At 46.2% G+C, this 19450-nt stretch overlaps 2 protein-coding genes across 2 annotated transcripts in view; one reads left to right on the top strand and one right to left on the bottom strand.

Annotated features, from left to right (window-relative positions):
* nfe2l2a (nfe2 like bZIP transcription factor 2a) overlaps positions 1–7618 on the top strand; it is a 9024-nt gene extending 1406 nt beyond the window's left edge. Inside the window, exons 2-5 of the mRNA XM_056290122.1 lie at positions 2735–3001; positions 3303–3392; positions 3494–3676; positions 5928–7618. Of these exons, the coding sequence (XP_056146097.1) occupies positions 2735–3001; positions 3303–3392; positions 3494–3676; positions 5928–7205 (1818 nt within the window). The 3' untranslated portion in view covers positions 7206–7618. The remainder of the gene's footprint in view (positions 1–2734; positions 3002–3302; positions 3393–3493; positions 3677–5927) is intronic.
* Positions 7619–9835: 2217 nt separating this feature from the next.
* hnrnpa3 (heterogeneous nuclear ribonucleoprotein A3) lies at positions 9836–18590 on the bottom strand. Its single transcript, XM_056290123.1, has 11 exons — positions 18551–18590; positions 13744–13866; positions 13491–13637; positions 13194–13404; positions 13004–13093; positions 12805–12873; positions 12605–12670; positions 12239–12370; positions 11443–11577; positions 11249–11317; positions 9836–11148 (listed from the first exon to the last, which is right to left on the bottom strand). Exons 1-10 carry the CDS (start codon positions 18554–18556, stop codon positions 11265–11267), a joined length of 1032 nt encoding a protein of 343 aa, XP_056146098.1. The 5' UTR covers positions 18557–18590; the 3' UTR covers positions 9836–11148; positions 11249–11264.
* Positions 18591–19450: the final 860 nt, after the last annotated feature.

The raw sequence follows: 19450 nt of genomic DNA, 5'->3' as shown, positions 1-19450 counted from the left end.
CTCGGAAGGGAAGATATGCACGCGTGGGTGTGTTCGGGTTTTGTCACGCCTGGAAGAGTGAGATATTTCCATCGGCCGGTTTCCTTGTTCACACGCCAGCCAACCAAGTCCACCACGGGCACCTGAATGCACATGTAGCGTCCCGGGTTTTATGACCTTCTTGCATCCTACTAGAGGACGAGAGTGCCCGTATGTAGCTTTGACAGTCACCAGAAGCTGTGATGGTACAATCAAAACCATAAAAGAGGGGGGGGGGGGTTTCAGTCTCCATCTCCTACAAGTGGGCTGCTTTGAGCTTTGTGTTGTTTTTTCTCTGATGTAACCGGAGAGCCTGTGTGTGACCAACGGACACAGTGTGGTGTGCAGACAACACGGATGAGCTGTGATCGTTTCACCCACTCAGACACGCCGGGTCCACTCCCCCCCCCCCCCCCCGTGTCATCTGCAGCCATGATGTCTGCTCTTATCTGATCTCACCTCGCAGCCAGCCAGCGAGCGTGATCTGCAGGGGGGCAGCAGCCTTTGTGACGTTTACTCCTGTCGCCTCTGATGCAACACTGAGGCAATGAGGCAATAAGGGTCAGTGGGTTATTGTATTGTAGTGTGTGTGTGTGTGTGTGTATATACATGTCTACACACACACACGTACGTACAGATATATATAGACACATAAGATCTCAACAGTGTTGCTTGATTTACTGGCCTGGGTCTTGGAGGTTAATGATGGTGGGGGGGGCAGGGGGGGGGATGCATCTTTTCTATGCCAGTCCCATTTGTTTCTTTACTGGTATGTGTTTGATGTAGAGTACTTCAGATCTCCTTGATCTCACATCCTCTTTTCGGCCTCGTTCTGCATTGTGCTGTTTTCCTTCTTTACTTCCTCTTTGGTTTCTGCTTTAGCCACGAGACCAGGCAGCTTGTAGCAGTCTAGGCTATAGGTGTATTTTTTTTCTCTCTCTCTCTCTCTCGCCCAAATCTTAGTAATAGTCACATGTTGAGGGAGCTTTTCTGGTGACCTAATATCTTCGGTTCATGCAATCTCCCGAGGCCCTTGTGAAAGGTTTCCTTCTGTAAATAAGTTCGTTGTAATAGATGTCAAGAGGCCCCGGGGGAGAAAGTAGCAGTTTTATCTCGGGGCATTTCCGGTTTCAGAGGCAACTGATGGCATTGGGTCAAGAGGGGTTTTGCAGCAGATTATAGTAGAATTATCTTTGGCGCGCTAAATGTGTCGGCCATCTTTTCGAGTGAACCTGTGTAAATATCAGGTGTGGGATAACATTCAGCATTGTAATATTTCACCCAAGCCCATGTTTGTAATAATATCTTGACGTCGTCGGTTTTCTCGATGTCCTTTTACTCTGAATACTTCCAAGAGAGCCACCGTAATGTTTTCATAATGAGGTGAGGAAATCACAGAAAGGTGAATCGGTTCATCTGGACACATTTATTGGGAGAAACGTTTCATCGGCCATCTAACGCCCTTTTCCCCGCTACATGGTATCGACTGGACTCGCGCAGAGTGTCGTTTTCCATTACCCTAACAGTACCCCCCCTCACTGTAGCTGGTCTGCATTGATTCTGGTACCCGCTCCAGTTTTGTTTTTTTTATAACCTTGACAAAAGCGGTAACGGTTACCAAAATGCCGGTACTTTCCAATAGCGGAAAATGAAAAAGTTGAGTCAAGTCGAGCCAGTAGCATGTGGTGGGAAAGGGGCATAAGTAACTTCTTCAGTCAACTGACTGCAGGTACCCCCCCCCCCCCAATAAACAATAGTGGCATTATGACTGAAAACGACTGATTTCCTGTGCAAATTGCTGTGAGCATTCACTAGTTTCAATGGCCATGTGCACTATTCACAGTGGATCGGGGAACGGTTGCGAACACTGTGTTGTAAGATGACGAGATGTACTCCCGTAATCCCAACACATACCGATCAGTACTTAAGGTTCGACTCTCATCGTCCACTGGGGCACAAACTAGGTGTCATCGGGACGCTGTGCCACCGACACAGCAGCCAGGGAAGGAGATAAATACTACATTAACAGGCCCTGGTTAAGTGTGGTTAACCTAACCGGGTGCTTGTCCGAGCCAGGAAGACGCCCAAACAGTGCAGTAGCCGATCGAAGGGAGGGGAAGGACGACAGCTGCCCAAGCATAAACCACTGGTGATTCAGAGTTGTGCCCAGATGAACCGATCCGACTTTCTGTGATTTACTTGACAATGGGAACAAAGTCCCTTTTTTTAATCTTGAGTACTTGACATTTGAAGGGCAAGTTGTGTGTGTGTGTGAAGACAGTTTCTACAGCAAACACGGGTCGCAAACCACCACTTGCATTAAATTGCATCACATGCACTTGTCTAAGGAGTAAGGATAACACAAATCTGTCACAGTTTTAAGTGTGAGAAATTAATTCCTCCGTGACCGTTTCCATACACGCTTGTGGACGAAAACTGTTTCACTTGTGGAGAATCCCAAGTTGGAACATGTCTTCCGGCGTCTGGGTAACGCAGGAACTGGAGAAGCGCATCTATTATTCAGGCTGATCCCTTCCCATGACATTAATGCCAGCGTCGTCATCAATGAGCAGATACCAAGGGGCAGGGTGTGGCAGGTGCAGTGGCTGTGCGTCGCAGCAGCCTCAGCTCTTCCCCGTTCCTGGCCTGATCACGTTCTCGCAGCCGCTTGTGGTTCTCTCTCTCACCGTATACGTCTCTCTCTCTCTCTCTGCAGGACATGGAGCTGGTCGACATTCTGTGGAGGCAAGACATCGACCTGGGTGCCAGCCGTGAGGTGTTTGACTACAGCCACCGCCAGAAAGAGCACGAGCTGCAGAGGCAGCGGGAGTTGGAGGAGGAGAAAAGGCTGCATCTGCTCAGGGAGCAGGAGAAGGCCCTGCTGGCAGAGCTGCAGCTGGACGAGGAAACGGGCGAGTACATACCCCGCCCCCCATCCAGCGCCCCACCGCAGTCAGCTGCCACACCTCTAGAGGCTACACAGGTACCTGCTCTCGACTACCATTAGTCACGTCAGGGGGTGGGCTGCTCCCCACCCGACTCCTCCGTGTGTCGCTTGATTGGATGCAGGATCCCTGTAGCTAGGTAACCACCTCAAATGGGGAAATGTAGGTGGATCCTGTAGTTTTGCATCGGCTTTATTTAGAAAATGGTCTGCAAAGAACTTGACCTAAGCTCTATGCACTCGGTCATGTGTTCTTTGTAGGGAGATTGAGTTACAAGGAATGCTAAATATGCTTAACAAGATCACATTGTGAATCACTGTACCTGAACTTTTCTTGCAGAATGTCGCCTTCACAGAAGAAGCTGGTGATGTCATGTCACTTGATGAATACATGCAGCTGCTGGCAGACACATTTCTGGAGGACAGCGGGGTAATAAAATTCACCAGATTTGTACCGTTTGTGTAACAGTATGCCTTAAATTTAGTCTCATGTCACTCACTGTACGCTATACATGTTTGTGTGTGTTTCAGAGCACCTCTGCTTGCCTGGATACTGCAGTTGTTCCCGCCTCCAACAGCAACCACATTATGATGTCCCCCGATCAGCCGGCTTTACCCCTCACCTCCATTTCCCCAGCTCCCCCTTTGCCACAGAGGACCTCCCCAGATTTGGAGCAGGCCTGGATGGAGCTTTTGTCCCTCCCTGAGCTGCAGGTATAATACATGGATTCTACCGCCTCAATAGCATGATGGGTTGCGTGGCGGAACAAACACCCAAAGAATGCATCAGTGGCAGAAGGCCTGGCATTAGAGGACAAACACCCTTTTGTTTCCCGTATGTGAAATGGGTCTCGTGTATGCGGAGACAGGTGCGCTCATCTCATTCCTCTGTGATTAGGTTTCAACACTGAGACTGCTCAGGAACAGTAGGGGTTGCTTCTAAGGTGCAATTTTATATCCTTGCTAGCCACAGGCCTGGTCTTACTGATACACAAACCTGGGATTGCTGTACTTGTTAGTGATGTTGTCCAGACGGCGAGTTGGTACTCGGTCAAATATTGCTTTAGGGGAAGTGTGTGTGTGTGTGAGATTGCCTGAAACAAAACATAAATATGCTTCCGTTTTACAAGTCCAGAGATAGTTTAGGTTAATGATTGAAGACAGGCATGCAAAGTATCTATATATGATTTTATAGCCTCGGACCATTTCAAGCAAATGTATACAAAATAGGCAAACAGGAAACAGTTCCTCATTTTATTTTTAACTTTGTTTTATTTTTTTGGGAAGAAGCCTTTGCAAACGGGAGTTTGCATGGATGGTCAAGAACATGTTACTTGACCAGTCTCGTCAACTGGTTTAGAACAAATTCTATAAATAATGAATTCAAAAGAACATCTGACATATGTACTCGTGACATCCTTTCTTGCAAGTGATTGCTGGAAAACCCAATTTGTCTTCTCTCGAGAGTCAATTGACACCCCAGCGAAGGTTCCTATACTTGCTGGTTTTGGGCTCGTCTTGTGTAATGTAGTTCATAGCCTCTTACTGTTAGCCGCCCGCCCCCACCCCGCCCACACACACAAATTCATGTGGTTGGGCTCCAGGAGACTTGTATGACGATTGTAGTATACTGAACCTTTGGTTACCTTGAGGAGATTTGGAATTGGCAGTTGTGATGTAGCGGCTTTATTAGTTGTGTTTGACGGCAGCTGTCTGAGGTACAGTTTTGCTGTTAACTCAGGCTGTCATCAAGTGTCAGTGTCATTGCAGTCTGGACTACAGCTCTCCCCTGGGCACAGGCTCGGAGCTCTAATCCTTAAGCAGCTTCTTATTGGGTGATTTAATGCAGTGGATCACGTCATGTCCCGTAGACTCGACGCTCCATTAGGCTGGATCCAAGTTACAGGAATCCAGCGGCACACTTTCCAAATCATTGCCATAAATTTCCATTCTCTGCCAGGTATAAGGGAAGTAGATTTCTGAGATAACTCCTACTGATTTCCTGTTTCCACAGATAGGGTCATAAGCTCTTGTTTTCTCTGGTCAACTTCCCATTGGCACAGATGGAAGAAAAGGAGGGGAGCCCATTCTCAGGAATTCCAAAGATTTTTTTTTAAAATTCCAGTTTATTTACAACTATCTACAACCCAACTCTACTGGCTTAACACAGTTGAACGCGGTTGTTAGTCTGCCGCTAGGCCGTAGGACCGGCTGCGAAACGGAGCGCCGTTTTAAGTCGAATGGCCCAGTATTCTTCACTATCCTCACAGCCTCTTAGATGCAGGGGAAGCTTTTCTCTCCGAATTCTTGTGTGGTTGTTTTTAATGCCCGTCCTTGCAGTTTGCTCTGGGGAAGTGGTCTCACAGAGATGAACGCAAGAACCTATGGTTGGCAAGGAAAATACAGTGCTTCAATTGCAAAAATGTCATTGTGGGAAAACGAACTAAAATTACTAATTGCAACTGTGCTTGAAAGGGAAAAAAAAAGCAACGATTTTAAAAACCCTGGTTAAATAGGTTGTTTGAGGCTAACCCTGCAATTACGCGCCTGAATCGGAGCATATTGTTGACTCTTAAAAGTAAAATCAGTTCAAAAGTAATTTTAAGTAAACTTGTGAAATGACGACTTGTTATGCAGCTCTGTTGTTTAAGGGTGGGGATAACTGCATTCAGTTGAGACCGAAGAGGTCACTTAGACGAGCGACGTCTCTCCCAGTAAACGATGAATCGGTCCAGATGAACCGATTCAACTGTATATTTCCTTACCTCGATTATCGAGCGTGCATCAAGACACTGAAATTATAGCTCACAAATGTATTACAATACCGATTACAATTTAAAGGGACCCGTAAAATGTAATAGAGCGCATTTTTGAACTACGTACAGCTCTGAGCTTGTGCTATTAATGTAATAATTGCGTTACTTGGTGTATTTGTTTTAATAACTCAATTCTTTTCCTCCTTTAGCAATGCCTGAACATGCAAATGGAGGACACACTGGAACAGACTATGTATCTTCCGGCAAACAGCCCCGAAGAACAGGATCCAAACTACAATTTTTATCAGTTGCCTAGCCTCACCGATGTGGGGCCGAGCACAGTGGACGCTGGCCCTCCTGAATTTATCAGTGCATTTGAGGGAGCCTTCCCTAACGTCGCCCCACCAGACCACCTCGCCCAGATGGCTGTGAAATCTCCTCAGTTAAACACCAACTTCACGGCCGAAAGTTTCTGTGACATGTTTTACCCCAGCCCCACCCTCAGTACAAAAGACAGCTGCACTGAACAACACGGCATTGAGGGCAATGGAAGCGGCGACTTGCCCAAATTGCCAAACAACCCACCACTCGAATTGACGGACATAAAAAGCCTCTCCCCTGGAGATGGATTTGAGAGGTGCAAACAAGAAGTGATTGCAGAATTGCCTGACTCAGATTCAGGAATTTCTTTGAATGCAAGCCCAAATGCGAGTTCCCCTGAGAAATCCGTCTGTGGTGATGGATCATTTGGCTTTAGTGACTCAGATATGGAGGAGATGGACATAAACCCTGGGAGTGTAGAATCTGACTATTCAGAGATGTTTCCTTTGAATTTCCAACCTGATGATTTCCAGCCAACAGCTACCGCCTCGCCGCCTACAGCTCAGTCGCAGAATCAACAGGAAAAGAAGCCTAAACAACACATGACCGAGCCGGCGGAAGAGACTGGCCACAAAAGCGTTCCCTTCACGAAGGACAAGCAGAAGAAACGCTCTGAGGTCCGTCTCTCCAGAGACGAGCAGAGGGCCAGGGCCCTCAAAATACCTTTCACTGTCAATATGATTATCAACCTGCCTGTGGACGATTTCAACGAGATACTGTCCAAGCACCAACTGAACGAGTCCCAGTTGGCCTTGGTCAGGGACATCCGCCGCCGTGGCAAGAACAAAGTGGCCGCCCAGAACTGCCGCAAGCGCAAGATGGAGAACATAGTGGGGCTGGAGTATGACCTTGACTCGCTGAAGGAGGAGAAGGAGCGCCTCCAGAGGGAGAAGAGCCAGAACGTCAGCAGTCTAAAAGAAATGAAGCAGCAGTTCAACACCTTGTACCTGGGGGTGTTCAGCCAACTGAGAGATGAGGAGGGGAATCCCTACTCGCCGTCCGACTACTCCCTCCAGCAGACCACCGATGGCAGCATCTTCCTCGTTCCGCGCATTAAAAAGACACTCGTCAAGAAAGACAAAGACAAGCACTTATCTACTTTATAATATGGTACTGCATTATCGTTCATAGTAAAAAATACTATGCAATAACTTTGTAGTTGCTCAGCTTTAAGTGTAACTAGATTGGCGGAACTATTATATAGTTTTTGCTTACTCCTCTTAAATCTTGTAATATTTTTGATATTTTACTTCTTTTGTACTGCTTTCTAATACCCTCAAGAGATTCTTTTACCAATATTGTTTGTAAATACATTATTTGCTATTGAGATTTGAGAGAACATATTGTACTGTGTATATATATATATATATCTCATTTTAGTATGTTAAATGAATGTTTTGATCAGTTACTTATGTCCGTTTTATAAACTTTACCTTTTGATTTGCGGTCCCATTTCTTTATTTTCTTTTTTTTTTTAAATCCCGTCTTCTGTGCTTTTCAATAATAAACTATTCAAGAAGCCATTTAAGTCTCCTATTTTCTGAAAGCTGAACATTGTCTGCAGCCGCAGCACGCCGTAGATGGATGCCAGATGGACATATGGTTTCAGGAATGATTACATAACTAAACATGTGCTCCTTTCTGCAGGCTCGACCATCACGCTTGTAAGACACAGAAACCTAAATATAAAGAAAATAACCATAGGCTTATAAACAAGAGTAAGTAGTGTTATATGCTTTACCCTGTTTCCCAATCACAGAGCCTTTATGCATTACCCAGTCAACTGCATACAGTTAAAGTAAATCTGGTCTCTGACCCAAATCTTGTAATACTCCATAACACCGGTATATCCAGTAGATCCCATGCCATTTTTGACCCAAGAAGGAAAAAAGAAAAACCCACCCACCCACATTTTATGTTACACAACAGTGAGTGCAACTGTACCCTCCATGTCAGCCATGCTGGATAATCTCACAATAGTCCACTGGACAAACCGGTTCAAAGGCAAAGCCCTACACAATGTGTATTTGCTCTTCATGCACTTTCACACACAAACACTACCTTTGAACGCCAAGCCCATTTTATCTTCTCCAACAAAACTTCAGAAAGCTGTGGGGCAAACCAAACTAGTTTGCAGGGTTACAAAACAGTATAGGCAATTGTGTAAATACAAATCGGTATGTGCATTACATGTGACACATGGAAAAGAAAAGAAAAGAAAACATTTCTTTTTTACCGCTCAGCTACACCAGGAAGCAATTTGATAACAATTTATTTGTGATTGCTTTGCAGAAATAAAGTCGCTCACATAATAGATGTCTTTTTTTATTGGAGAACACAAGCCACAATTATGGTTGCATAGTTTTTGAGCCAGCGTAATTCAATCAGAGGTCCCTTTTCCCCGGCCCAGTTTATCTGCGTGAAATAAACCAAATTTGGTCACACAAACAATCTTTCAACTAATTAAGCAACACCCTAAATTAACTTGATGGATAACTATAATGTTGGCAGACATCTGGCCCGACATTACAGGAGTTCAGGAGACTAGCTAGGTCCTGAGGAACAATCTGAGCTGTATGGGAGATTATTTTGCCATACTGCCGTACAGATTTCCCCTTGATGAGCGCGACGTCCCGAGAACAGGATGTGGCAATGCAACCAAACTCTACTGCAGAAACACAAAACTACAACACCAAGGCTGGCCATTAAAAATATTCAAGTAATTTCAAGAAGTGCATGGTAATAATATCCACAGTTGCAATAATTAATCACAGAAGAACAATAGAAATGTATCAAAAAATATATATGTATATAATTACCGACTCCTCGAGTACTCAGTAGTCGCTCAGGGTTCTCACACTAGGATCTCTCACTCAGGAATTCGATTTCCAAGACCGTGAAATGTGCTAAGCCTATTTGATATCGCTTCCATCAAAATTACCACAAATAATGTAAATAAACGATGACGGCTGTTCCAGATATTTTAAAAACTTGATCGAAAAAAAAGGGAAAAATACCATAAAGTGGGGCTTTAGGGGCTGTTTTAAGTTATGAAATACGTTTCCCTTAAAGCCTCTGCAGAGTTTACTGCTGGTGATCTCTGATGACCATACGGAAATGTTATTTACCTTAAAACCCACAACTAGATTATAAAAAAAAATGACCCTCGTTTATTGTTCCTGGTTTCACCTACAGGTGTGAGAACTCTGCTGATTTCCCACGAGCCGTGTAAAGTGAGGTACATCGAATGCAGTTCACCGCGTACTGACATCAAAGCCAGTAAAGCGCAGGACCTTCTGGAACGCCGCCACTGCCTTTAAGGCGTTACCATGCAATGTGATGTACATTAGCAATGCTGGCAACTGTCAAAAAGCAAAACAAATCTGGTGAAAGGGAACTGTGTTGTGTTATCCTGCCGTTTACCTTTTAGGACCTCGTGCCGCACAACGTCACCTCGGACATCAGCCACGAAAAAATATTTTGGGAAAAACGAGTCTTACCCATCCAGAACCCTCTCCATGTTATCAGGTCTTTACAGATTTTCAGCAAGAAGAGAAGTAATGCCTCTTTCCCATATCTGCAAATCAAAGAAAGTGGTTACTCTTACCTGCTCCACAGCTTCTCAAAGAAAGCTTTTGTGAAATACTCACTCCCTTTTTCCTTTTTTTTTTTCCTTTTCTCTTTCCTTCTGTTAGGTCTGAAAATCTAGTATTTGCGGGGTAAAACTGCAGTATCTCTGATCTCCAAATTGTGTCCAGGAACTAGTCTTTCTTCGATAGCACCAGCTGCTGGAAAGGTTTAGCTAGCCTTGGGGGAAAAAAAAAAAAAAAAAAAGATGCTCACTATCACAGGCACGACACTGCAAGCTTTCCTCCATGGGCTTCGGCTCGACGCCGCCTTCTCTGCTTTTCTCTCAAACTGCTGCCTGGTCCACTGTGCTGGGGCCGAAGAGGTCCTGTCTGACAGTCATCTGTAAATCTTCCACACTAGCGACGCTGGGGGGGCCCCAACTGCAGGTGCTCGTGGCTGCCATAATCCTACTCGCTCAACACTGGCATAGGTGGTGTACGGGCCCTTTTGCCCTAGCACTACCCCCCCAAAACTCCCTCAATGCAGAGAGAGAGGAAATCTTAAAAAAATATGTAGTTCTGAGGCAAAATGGGGGGGAAAAAAAAGTAAATTCTGGAGACCAATGTTCTAATCTTCATAGTTACGACGAGCCAAACAAAGACATGAATAAACTCATTCCATCTTTTTTTTTTCTTCTTTTCTTTTCTTTTTTTTTTCTGAACCAATGATGCACTGAACCTCGAGGCACTTTACTACACAAGTTTATTCGGTCTTTTTCTACTTCTCAAAATACTTGAACAATCTAGAATTTCGTTTGCTGTGTACAAGTAAGACATTCCCAGACATTCCCTTAATTCTAATCCACACGACTGGTTATTTGTTGACACTAATACTATTAAGGAATTACATACTGTGCTTCAAATACAAAATCAAAATACAACTTGACACTTTCAGTTGAGCAATCATAATAACTTGGAAGGAAAAATGGACAGTTCTGGCTCATTTTTTAGGGCCGGATACATCTACGCCACTTTTGACATTAACTGGGTTAATTAAAAACAAATGAGAGGACTGGTAAAAATCTAGTCTACAGCAAAAAAAAAATAAAAACAAAAAACAAAAAAAAAAAATTAATAATAATAGCCCAAGATTATATTAAGAACTGACTTCAGATGAAAGAAAAAAAAAATTTCTCTTTTCCCCTGGTACCACAGGCACAATACACACAACTTGAGATGCACAAAAGGAAAAATAGTCAAGAAGGGAAACATCTACTACAAGAAAGAAAGGGTATCGTCTACACTGGTATGTCTTGTGTGAACAGTCTCTTTATTCCCCCACAAACAGCCCCCGTTTAGCAGTAATGTGTCTGACTTCTGTGTTCCTCTAATTCTTTTGACGACTGCCTCAAAAGTAACCTGCAGCTTTCCTGACAACTCCTTTGCCCACCTCCTCGCCTCTCCTGCTAAGAACTGAAGCCTGTTGAATGGATACAGGATAGAACAAATAGTTATTCTACACTTGTATCTGCTCACGCTGTACTGTGCCACTGGGTCGTGTGCAGCTGAATTGAACTTACCCAAAACATCACACAATTAATATCGCCGTGAGCCATAGCCACCTCCTCCACCACCAGAGCCATAGCCACCTGGAACAAATCATGATGGGAACGACGTTAAAATAAATATTATTATTCATTTACGAGGTAGTGTCACTCGTGATATGGAGTTTAACACAGCAACATGACACCGAGGGCTAGGATGCAAAACTCACCCCCATAGGGTCCCCCCGAATTTCTACCGCCAAAGTTATTTCCTTTCATGGGGCCATAGTTAGACTGCTGCCCGCCATAGTTGCCAAAATCATTGTAATTTCCACCCCCTCCACCGCCGCCACCACCAAAGTTTCCTGGAAGCAAAAAGTGTCTGATTTCAAGGCGGTTTTCTGTTTCAGGTTTCAAATACTGCACTTCTGCCAAGGAATAAACCTTCTGCTTGACTTGACGTTCAATCTCAAAAGCCAACGTCAGGGAAGCAGCACAAAACCAGATTATCAAGGGGGCATCTTTTATTTTTTTTTTGGATTTCCCCCTTTTTCTTCCAATCCGATTGTGCTTGGTCAATTACCCCACCCTTACGAGCCGTCCCGGTCGCTGCTCCACCCCCTCTGCTGATCCGGGGAGGGCTGCAGACTACCACATGCCTCCTCCCATACATGTGGAGTCGCCAGCCGCTTCTTTTCACCTGACAGTGAGGAGTTTCGCCAGGGGGACGTAGCGCGTGGAAGGATCACGCTACCCCCCCCCCCAAACAGGCGCCCCGACCGACCAGAGGAGGCGCTAGTGCAGCAACCAGGACACATACCCACATCCGGCTTCCCACCCGCAGACACGGCCAATTGTGTCTGTAAGGACGCCTGACCAAGCCGGAGGTAACACGGGGATTCGAACCGGCGATCCCTGTGTTGGTAGGCAACGGAATAGACCGCCACGCCCCCCAGACGCCCATCAACGGGGAATCTGAAGTGAAGGGGAAAAAAAAAAGGGAAAAATAAAACTTAAAAGCAGTACCTCCATCATTGTAGTTGTCATAGCCACCACCAAAACCACCACCCTGGTTCCCATAACCTGGACCACCGCCACCACCACCTCCATAGCCCCCTCTACCTCCTCCATAACCAGGCCCTCCGCCATAACTTCCACCTGAAGGAACAAAACAGAAACATTGCTGCAAGCACACAACAAAACTGATTATTAGTAATATTCACGCAACGCATTTCCAACTGACACGAACGCAGTGTTGTGTGAGTAACCTAGCAAACCACGACTACATCACATGAACATGCATGTGGTAAGTAAGCCCAAGCTTGCACTGCAGACAAAAGGTATCAAAAGCGTTGCCTCTCGCTAAAACTAGATCTCGGAGCGACAGCTCACCGTCTCCTCCACCATATCCGTCATATCCATCACCGCCGTAACCACCTCGTCCTCCGCCATAGCCACCTGAGAATCACGCAGTTTTACGTACAAGAAGTATTCAAATAACCTTAAAGTATTTAAGTACATTACGTATTAAAAATTTAACCTTTAGCCAACTCTTGCTGAGACAGTTGCCCTAAAAGATCAAGAATTCTCACCTCTGCCAAAGTTGCTGCTACCATAGTTGCCACCTCTGCCCATGAAATTCCCAGATCCTCCTCCTCTATCTGAAATGGAAACACACTTTTCTTTTCAGGAATGCGAACGCGGTGCTGCGCGGTTTACATTAACGGGAGTCGGTTATCTGTAGAACAATAAACTGATGTGTCACTCTGTTCACTGTTTGATGATGCTTACTCCTCTGATTGGAAGCGGCCATCATTTCCTGTTTTGAGAGCGCTTTCCTGACCTCACAATTGTGGGAGTTGATCGTATGGTATTTCTGGGCTGTAATGTAAACAAGAAGAAAAATCAGCTTTGGTGACGTTTCCCTCATGTCTTGTAAGAACTCATACAGACTGGCTCTGGACCTCAAACAAGCACATACCAACAATTTTGTCCACAGTGTCATGATCATCGAAGCTTACAAAGCAGAATCCCCTCTTTTTCCCAGTTGAGCGCTCCTCCATAATGTCAATGCAGTCAATCCTTCCGTAAGTCTCAAAGTACTCTCGTATGTGGTACTCCTCTGTGTCTTCCTTGATACCACCGACAAAGATCTTTTTCACTGTCAGATGGGCACCCGGTTTAGAGGAGTCCTGAAACAGACATTAGCCATAAGCCTAGCACAAAAACTACAGCGCAACACAATTCCCACATCATCTTGTAATGTATGCTTGTTTACCTCTCGGGACACGGCTCTCTTAGGTTCAACGACCCTTCCATCCACCTTATGCGGCCTCGCTCCCATGGCATCGTCCACCTCACCTACCGAGGAGTACGTTACAAAGCCGAACCCTCTTGATCGCTTGTTGTTGGGGTCCCTCATCACCTGTAAAGCACATATATGTTAAAGCTGTGAAAGTGGGAAGGCGCTACAATTTACATTCTGGGTTTTTAACCTCCACCTTGCCATCGATATCACAATAAATACTTACCACGCAGTCTGTGAGTGTGCCCCATTGTTCAAAATGGGCCCTTAGGCTCTCCTCTGTCGTTTCAAAACTCAGGCCGCCGATAAACAGCTTTCGGAGCTGTTCTGGTTCCTTTGCCTCACGACCCTTTTAGAGAATAGACAGAGAAAATTAGGTCACAAACAACATGATTACATCTGATCAGAACTAATACACATGAGCAATAAAACTGAAATATTGATTTTTAATTTGAGGGCCTCAACGGTGTCATATCTCAGATAACGTGTTAGCACTTCTGTGTTGTGTCATCCTCTTGGCCAGTGTCTGTTTAGTTTCCCTGGTGTACAAGTCACGACAATCCTCCTGGCACTTAACAGCATACACTATACTGCTCTGTTTGTGCCGGGGGACCTGATTCTTGGGGTGGACCAATTTTTGGCGCAGCGTGTTTTGGGGTTTGAAAGCAACGGAGATACGGTGTTTGGAAACGCGTCTTAACTGTTCCGACACTTCCGCCACATACAGAATCACCACTGGTTTACACTTAGACAGCTGTTGTCCTTCTCCTCTCTTCGATCGGCTGGTGCACTGTTCAGGCGTCTTCCTGGCTTTGACAAACGCCCAGTTAGGATAACCGCACTTAACCAGGGCCTGTTTAATGTGGGATTTCTCCCCTTCCCTGGCCGCTGTGTCGGCGGGAATGTTGTCAGCTTTGTGGTACAGCGTCCTGATGACTCCTCGTTTGTAATCCAGTGGATGATGGGAATCAAACCTTAAGTACTGATCAGTACGTGTTGGTTTACAGTTAACATCAACCATCAAATGTCCCCCGTCACCAATTGTAATTTCACAGTGTAAGAAGGCTAACCTGTCATTTCTCACATCCTCCCTGGTGAACTTGATGTGGTTGTCCACAGAGTTAATGTGGTCGGTGAAATGTGGTAACCCAGGTGTTGTCCACTAATCTGAACCAATGGCTAGGTGGTGTCCCTGGATAGGACATCAGAGCCCTCTCGTCCGCTTCCACATATACAAGTTGGCCACTACAGGCGAGACAGGGGAACCCACAGCACACCCATACCTCTGCCCTGTACACCATGTACTGCCCCCTGTATGTGAAGTACGTGGACTGAAGACACAGCTTCAGCATCAGACACACTTGGTCAGTGTTAAGGGTAGTCCTATTGCTAAGGGTGGGGCCGTTTTGTAATGTCATACGGACTACCTCCACTGCCTCATCCACAGGAACGCATGTGAAGAGACTTAACATCTTAAGAGACCATTGTTTCATCCCCCTCCACCCCCCCACTCTCTAACGCTCACGGCAATTTGCATATGAAACCCATCGGTGTTTTCGGTTGTGATGCCACTGTATTGTTTGTAAGTTGGGGACACCTGCAGTCAGCTGAGCCTGACGAGGTCACTCAGACGAGCGTGATGAAACGTTTCTCTCTCGGTAAATATTGTGTCCCGATGAACTGATTCAATTTTCTTTGTTTGATAATACAACTGTCATAGGGTGACCATACATCCTCTTTTTCCCAGAAATGTCCTCTTTTTGGGACCTAAAAAACGCGTCCAGCCGAGATTTCTAAATCGCCAAAAATGTCAGGGGCTCGGCTTTTCCTTTCTACAGCGGGCATTCGTTGTGTGCGTTTTTGCACTGCTTTGATCGTTTCTCTTTAGGTCCCGCCTTAGGTCCCGCCTTCTCCCCAGCAACAATTTGTCACATCATGTACATGCCCTTCACGCAAACGTTCGTCTAACTGCAGCTCAATCATTACCCTCAGCACTAGGGCTTCGCGATTTGGTGAAAAAGTCATACTGCGATTATTGTGGATAATATCGCGAATTGCGATATAATCAATAAATTTATACGTATACAAATAACACAAATTTGCTGTGTTGCGACATGTAGCGACTTTCATTTTGCATGTTTTACACAGTACCTCTTTCTGCTCAATATCGCTGAGCTTGAATCCAAAATAGTTTGGCCCTGTGATGGACTGGCGGCATGTACAGGGTGTCTCCCTGTCGACTGCTGGGATAGGCTCCAGCATTCCCGTGACCCCGGTTGGGATAAGCGGCTTGGATAACGGATAGATGGACGAATCCAAAATATCGCCATAAATCAGAGGTTGCGGTTTTTTTTTTGGGGGAGGGGGGTTTGCCACCAGTTCATCAGCGTTAACCGTGCTTGTTGTCGTCGGTATCAAATTTTTCCTTCTTTCTGGACTGCACACAGAACACCGGATAGTCATGTGACCGTAGATTGCACGCGCTCCGCTGCCTAAACAGAGACTGACTGGCCATCTCTTAATTATGGGCGTAGATATGCAGAGTGCTCGCACATGCACATTATTTAATGAAATCGCAGCCTCTGCGGTTATATCAGCACGGGCTGACGTCGCCATTAGCTTAATTATGCAGCACTACTTCGCACCATAACCGTTTTTACACCAAAATTAGCAAATATAAATAAGCAGGGTTTTTTTTTAAACGAGGCTAAACCCGCTAAAAATGGGCAACTCATACTCCTTTCAGCCAGTAGACCCGGGTCTGACTGCCAGCAGACGAGTTTGCCTTTTTGTTTTCGCCTGCAGCGTCATCTCTGACGTCACGGCGTTGAACGCGCCGGAAAAGGCGGAAGTAAACGGTAGAAAGCCGCATGGACGCCAGAGAGACGGTGGTTAACGTTACTATTTTTTTTTTTTTTTACATCTTGTACTTCGCGTCTACGCCAATGCCGAATCGGAGGTGAAGCCTATAAAACCCATGACGCCTGCAGGCGTTATTATGAAACCCACTACTTTTCTGGGCACTCTGTCTCTGATTGGCCAGTACTCGTACCCGTTTTCCGCGAACTCTGCCTCTGCTTGGCTAGTACTCGTCGCCTCCGTTGGTTAGGTTGGCTAAGGTTAGGGTTAGCCAATCAGGGATAGAGGAGGGGCGGGTCTTCCTAGTCTTGCCCAGAAAAGCAGTGGGATCCATAATAACGTCGCCTGCAGGCCTTGTTTTTTTTCTTCCTACCCACATTCCGGGAACTCTGCCTCTGATTGGCTAATACTCGTTGCCTCCGTTGATTAGGTTGGTTAAGGTCAGGGTTAGGGTGGGGTTAGCCAATCAGAGATAGAGTAGGGGGGGTCATCGCGCAGATGACCGCGTCCACCCGGGTGTCGCGTCTACGTCATGCCGAATCGGAGGCGGAGCCTATAAAACCCATGACGCCTGCAGGCCTTGTTTTTTTTTCCCGACTCGCATTCCGGGAACTCTGCCTCTGATTGGCTAATACTCGTTGCCTCCGTTGATTAGGTTGGTTAAGGTCAGGGTTAGGGTGGGGTTAGCCAATCAGAGATAGAGTAGGGGCGGGTCTTCCCGGAATCCAGGTGGGGGAAAAAATAATAACGCAGTCATTTGACCCGGAAGTCCGTGTTTTTGGCCAGTGTGGAAGGGAGTGATGAGGCAGAGCAGCAGCTTGCTTGTCGACAGCGGTGGCACACATGGCGCCAGAGCGGCTTAAAATGGCCAAACGCAAAGTCACAGAAAGAAATGCCGGTGTTTTGTTTAGTGTACCAGCGCACTTCAGGGTACACGTTTTACAGACCGGCCGCCCCCTCTTTACGTGTCTATGGACACGCTTCTGCAGGTCACTTATACGTGTCCGTATACACACGTATTTCGCTCTCGCAAAAACGTGTCCTCTGACACGTACGTGTTGTGACGTCGTGTTGAGTTTTTATGGCAACTGATTTGCTTCGAATTTAATCAGTGGCCGTGAAAATAAGGTTTTACACGTAAAAGGTGTTAAAAGCCCAACTATTTTTTATTTTTTTATCGAATGGAAAGAAATGAGACTAACCGGCCATGATGGCTACGGAGGCATTTGTTATTTAGTTTAGAGACTGGCCGTTTAGGTATCCCGGGTTCAACGCGAAGCCCCTTGAGACAAATCTGTGACGCTGGGCTGCACAGATAGAACTGACTGAACATTGGTGCACGGTTGTGGACGCATCTGCATCTGCCAACTATTTAACCCCCCCCCCCACGCGCGCACACACGCGGACACAGCCACCTATTGTCTGTCCTCTTTTTCTTTTTTTTTTTTTAACCCAAGCCGCGGCCACCCTAAACGTAACCCGGCGTGGCTGCCGGGGGGGCAAGGAATACGCGGCGTGTCTCAAAGCATGGTGCATTTTTCTGGACATGCGTGCTTACAAACTCGTCGAGTCAACGGAGAGGCTCAAGACCCGCCATTGTTCGATTAAAACCCGGCACGCCGCGTCGGCCAGGACGCTGACATTAGCATGGCAAAACTACCGATTCAACCGATGCGCACATGTCAAGACGACCCCGGCAAAAACCTTAAGACAGCCACTAGCCCAGCTCAAATAAAACAAAATAACGAGAGAAGAAGAAGCCGAACCTTAGCCCGCTGCAAGGTCTGAGGCTAGCTTGGGTTAGCTAGCGCTAGCTTAGGTTAGCTAGCTTGGGTTAGCCAGCGCTAGCTGGCTTGGGTTAGCTAGCGTGGGTTAGCTAGCGTGGGTTAGCCAGCGCTAGCTTGGGTTAGCTAGCGCTGGCTAAGTCGTTGTATAACAACCGGGACGGGCAAGCACGACGGCGACGGCTACGGCGCTCGAATGGCGCTCTCAAACTCGGCCTACCGCACACTACGAAACCCGCATATCGCAGAACACCGCCGTGCACCTTTACCAATATCATCCGCCGGTTTCGCACAAGGCAGCCGCCAATTTGCCACGCCGCGCCGTACGGCGTGGCGTGCATGAAATATGAACATATATATATACGTTTGTAAAATCGGACACCACATCACCTCCATTTCGCAGACGTCCGCAGGCGCAGATCAGCGTTGGTCACGTGACCCGGAAGCGGATCGTTGCGCAGCTGTATCCGACGACGGCCTGCCTGGTTTAAAAAAAAACAAAACAAAAAAACAAAAAAGGTTTGAAATAGCGTGCACGTTTTCCTGTGTATTTAACGTCTGTGCGAGATGACTCCTTTTCGATAACCCGAATTAAAACGGTGACAAAAAGGGGGACCAATCTGGCTTCGCGCGCGTCGTAACTATCAGTTTGTCTGTCCGCGCCTCGCCGCGGGCGGTGAAAAGGGACACTTTGCGCCATCTGCTGGCGGAAGAGGAGTACCACCGCTCGGTTTGAGAACCGGTAGAACTGATGCAAAGAGATGTCAGACGCGTTTGTTAATTATTCTCTTACAGTGTTATTTGATAGTTTTCACTCTACTTAATTGGGGTTCAGATTCTTATTTTGCTTTCTTCCGTTGACTCGTTTCATCCGTTTTCTTTTACAGTCGCCCTCTGTTTATTTGTGCACTCTCGCTTACTGCAATGTGCACAGCATTGCATTTTAATGTACCAAATACAACACATAAAGCTGATCATACCGACGGTTGAATTGATTGGCCATGATCAGTTATTGTGGGGAAATACTAGGAAGTAACCTGCTCTTTTAACAGGGGGTGGGAGAGGGGCTTTTAGTGACAGGTTTTACATAGTACTGAGGTTCATTTTGCGGGCCATATACAAAAGGACGGTCTTCGTTATCATAGTTTGAAATTCTTTCGGCATGCAGACATGCATAGTGTTCTGCCCTTGCAGATCTGCAGAGGCTTTAAATTTCTTTCCCTTGATATGGGGAACGGTGCCAATGTTCACCACAGATCAGACTGTACGGGACCATAGGGTGAACATATT

This window comes from Lampris incognitus, chromosome 11, assembly GCF_029633865.1.
Source record: "Lampris incognitus isolate fLamInc1 chromosome 11, fLamInc1.hap2, whole genome shotgun sequence".
NCBI lineage: Eukaryota > Metazoa > Chordata > Actinopteri > Lampriformes > Lampridae > Lampris > Lampris incognitus.
This window is presented reverse-complemented; position numbering and strand designations above follow the sequence as displayed.

Coding starts and splice junctions, on each gene's coding strand:
- hnrnpa3 (XM_056290123.1), bottom strand. Junction 12,874..13,003: donor GGCCGCTTCCAATCAGAGGA/GTAAGCATCATC, acceptor TTTCCATTTCAG/ATAGAGGAGGAGGATCTGGG. Junction 11,318..11,442: donor TTCGGGGGGACCCTATGGGG/GTGAGTTTTGCA, acceptor GATTTGTTCCAG/GTGGCTATGGCTCTGGTGGT.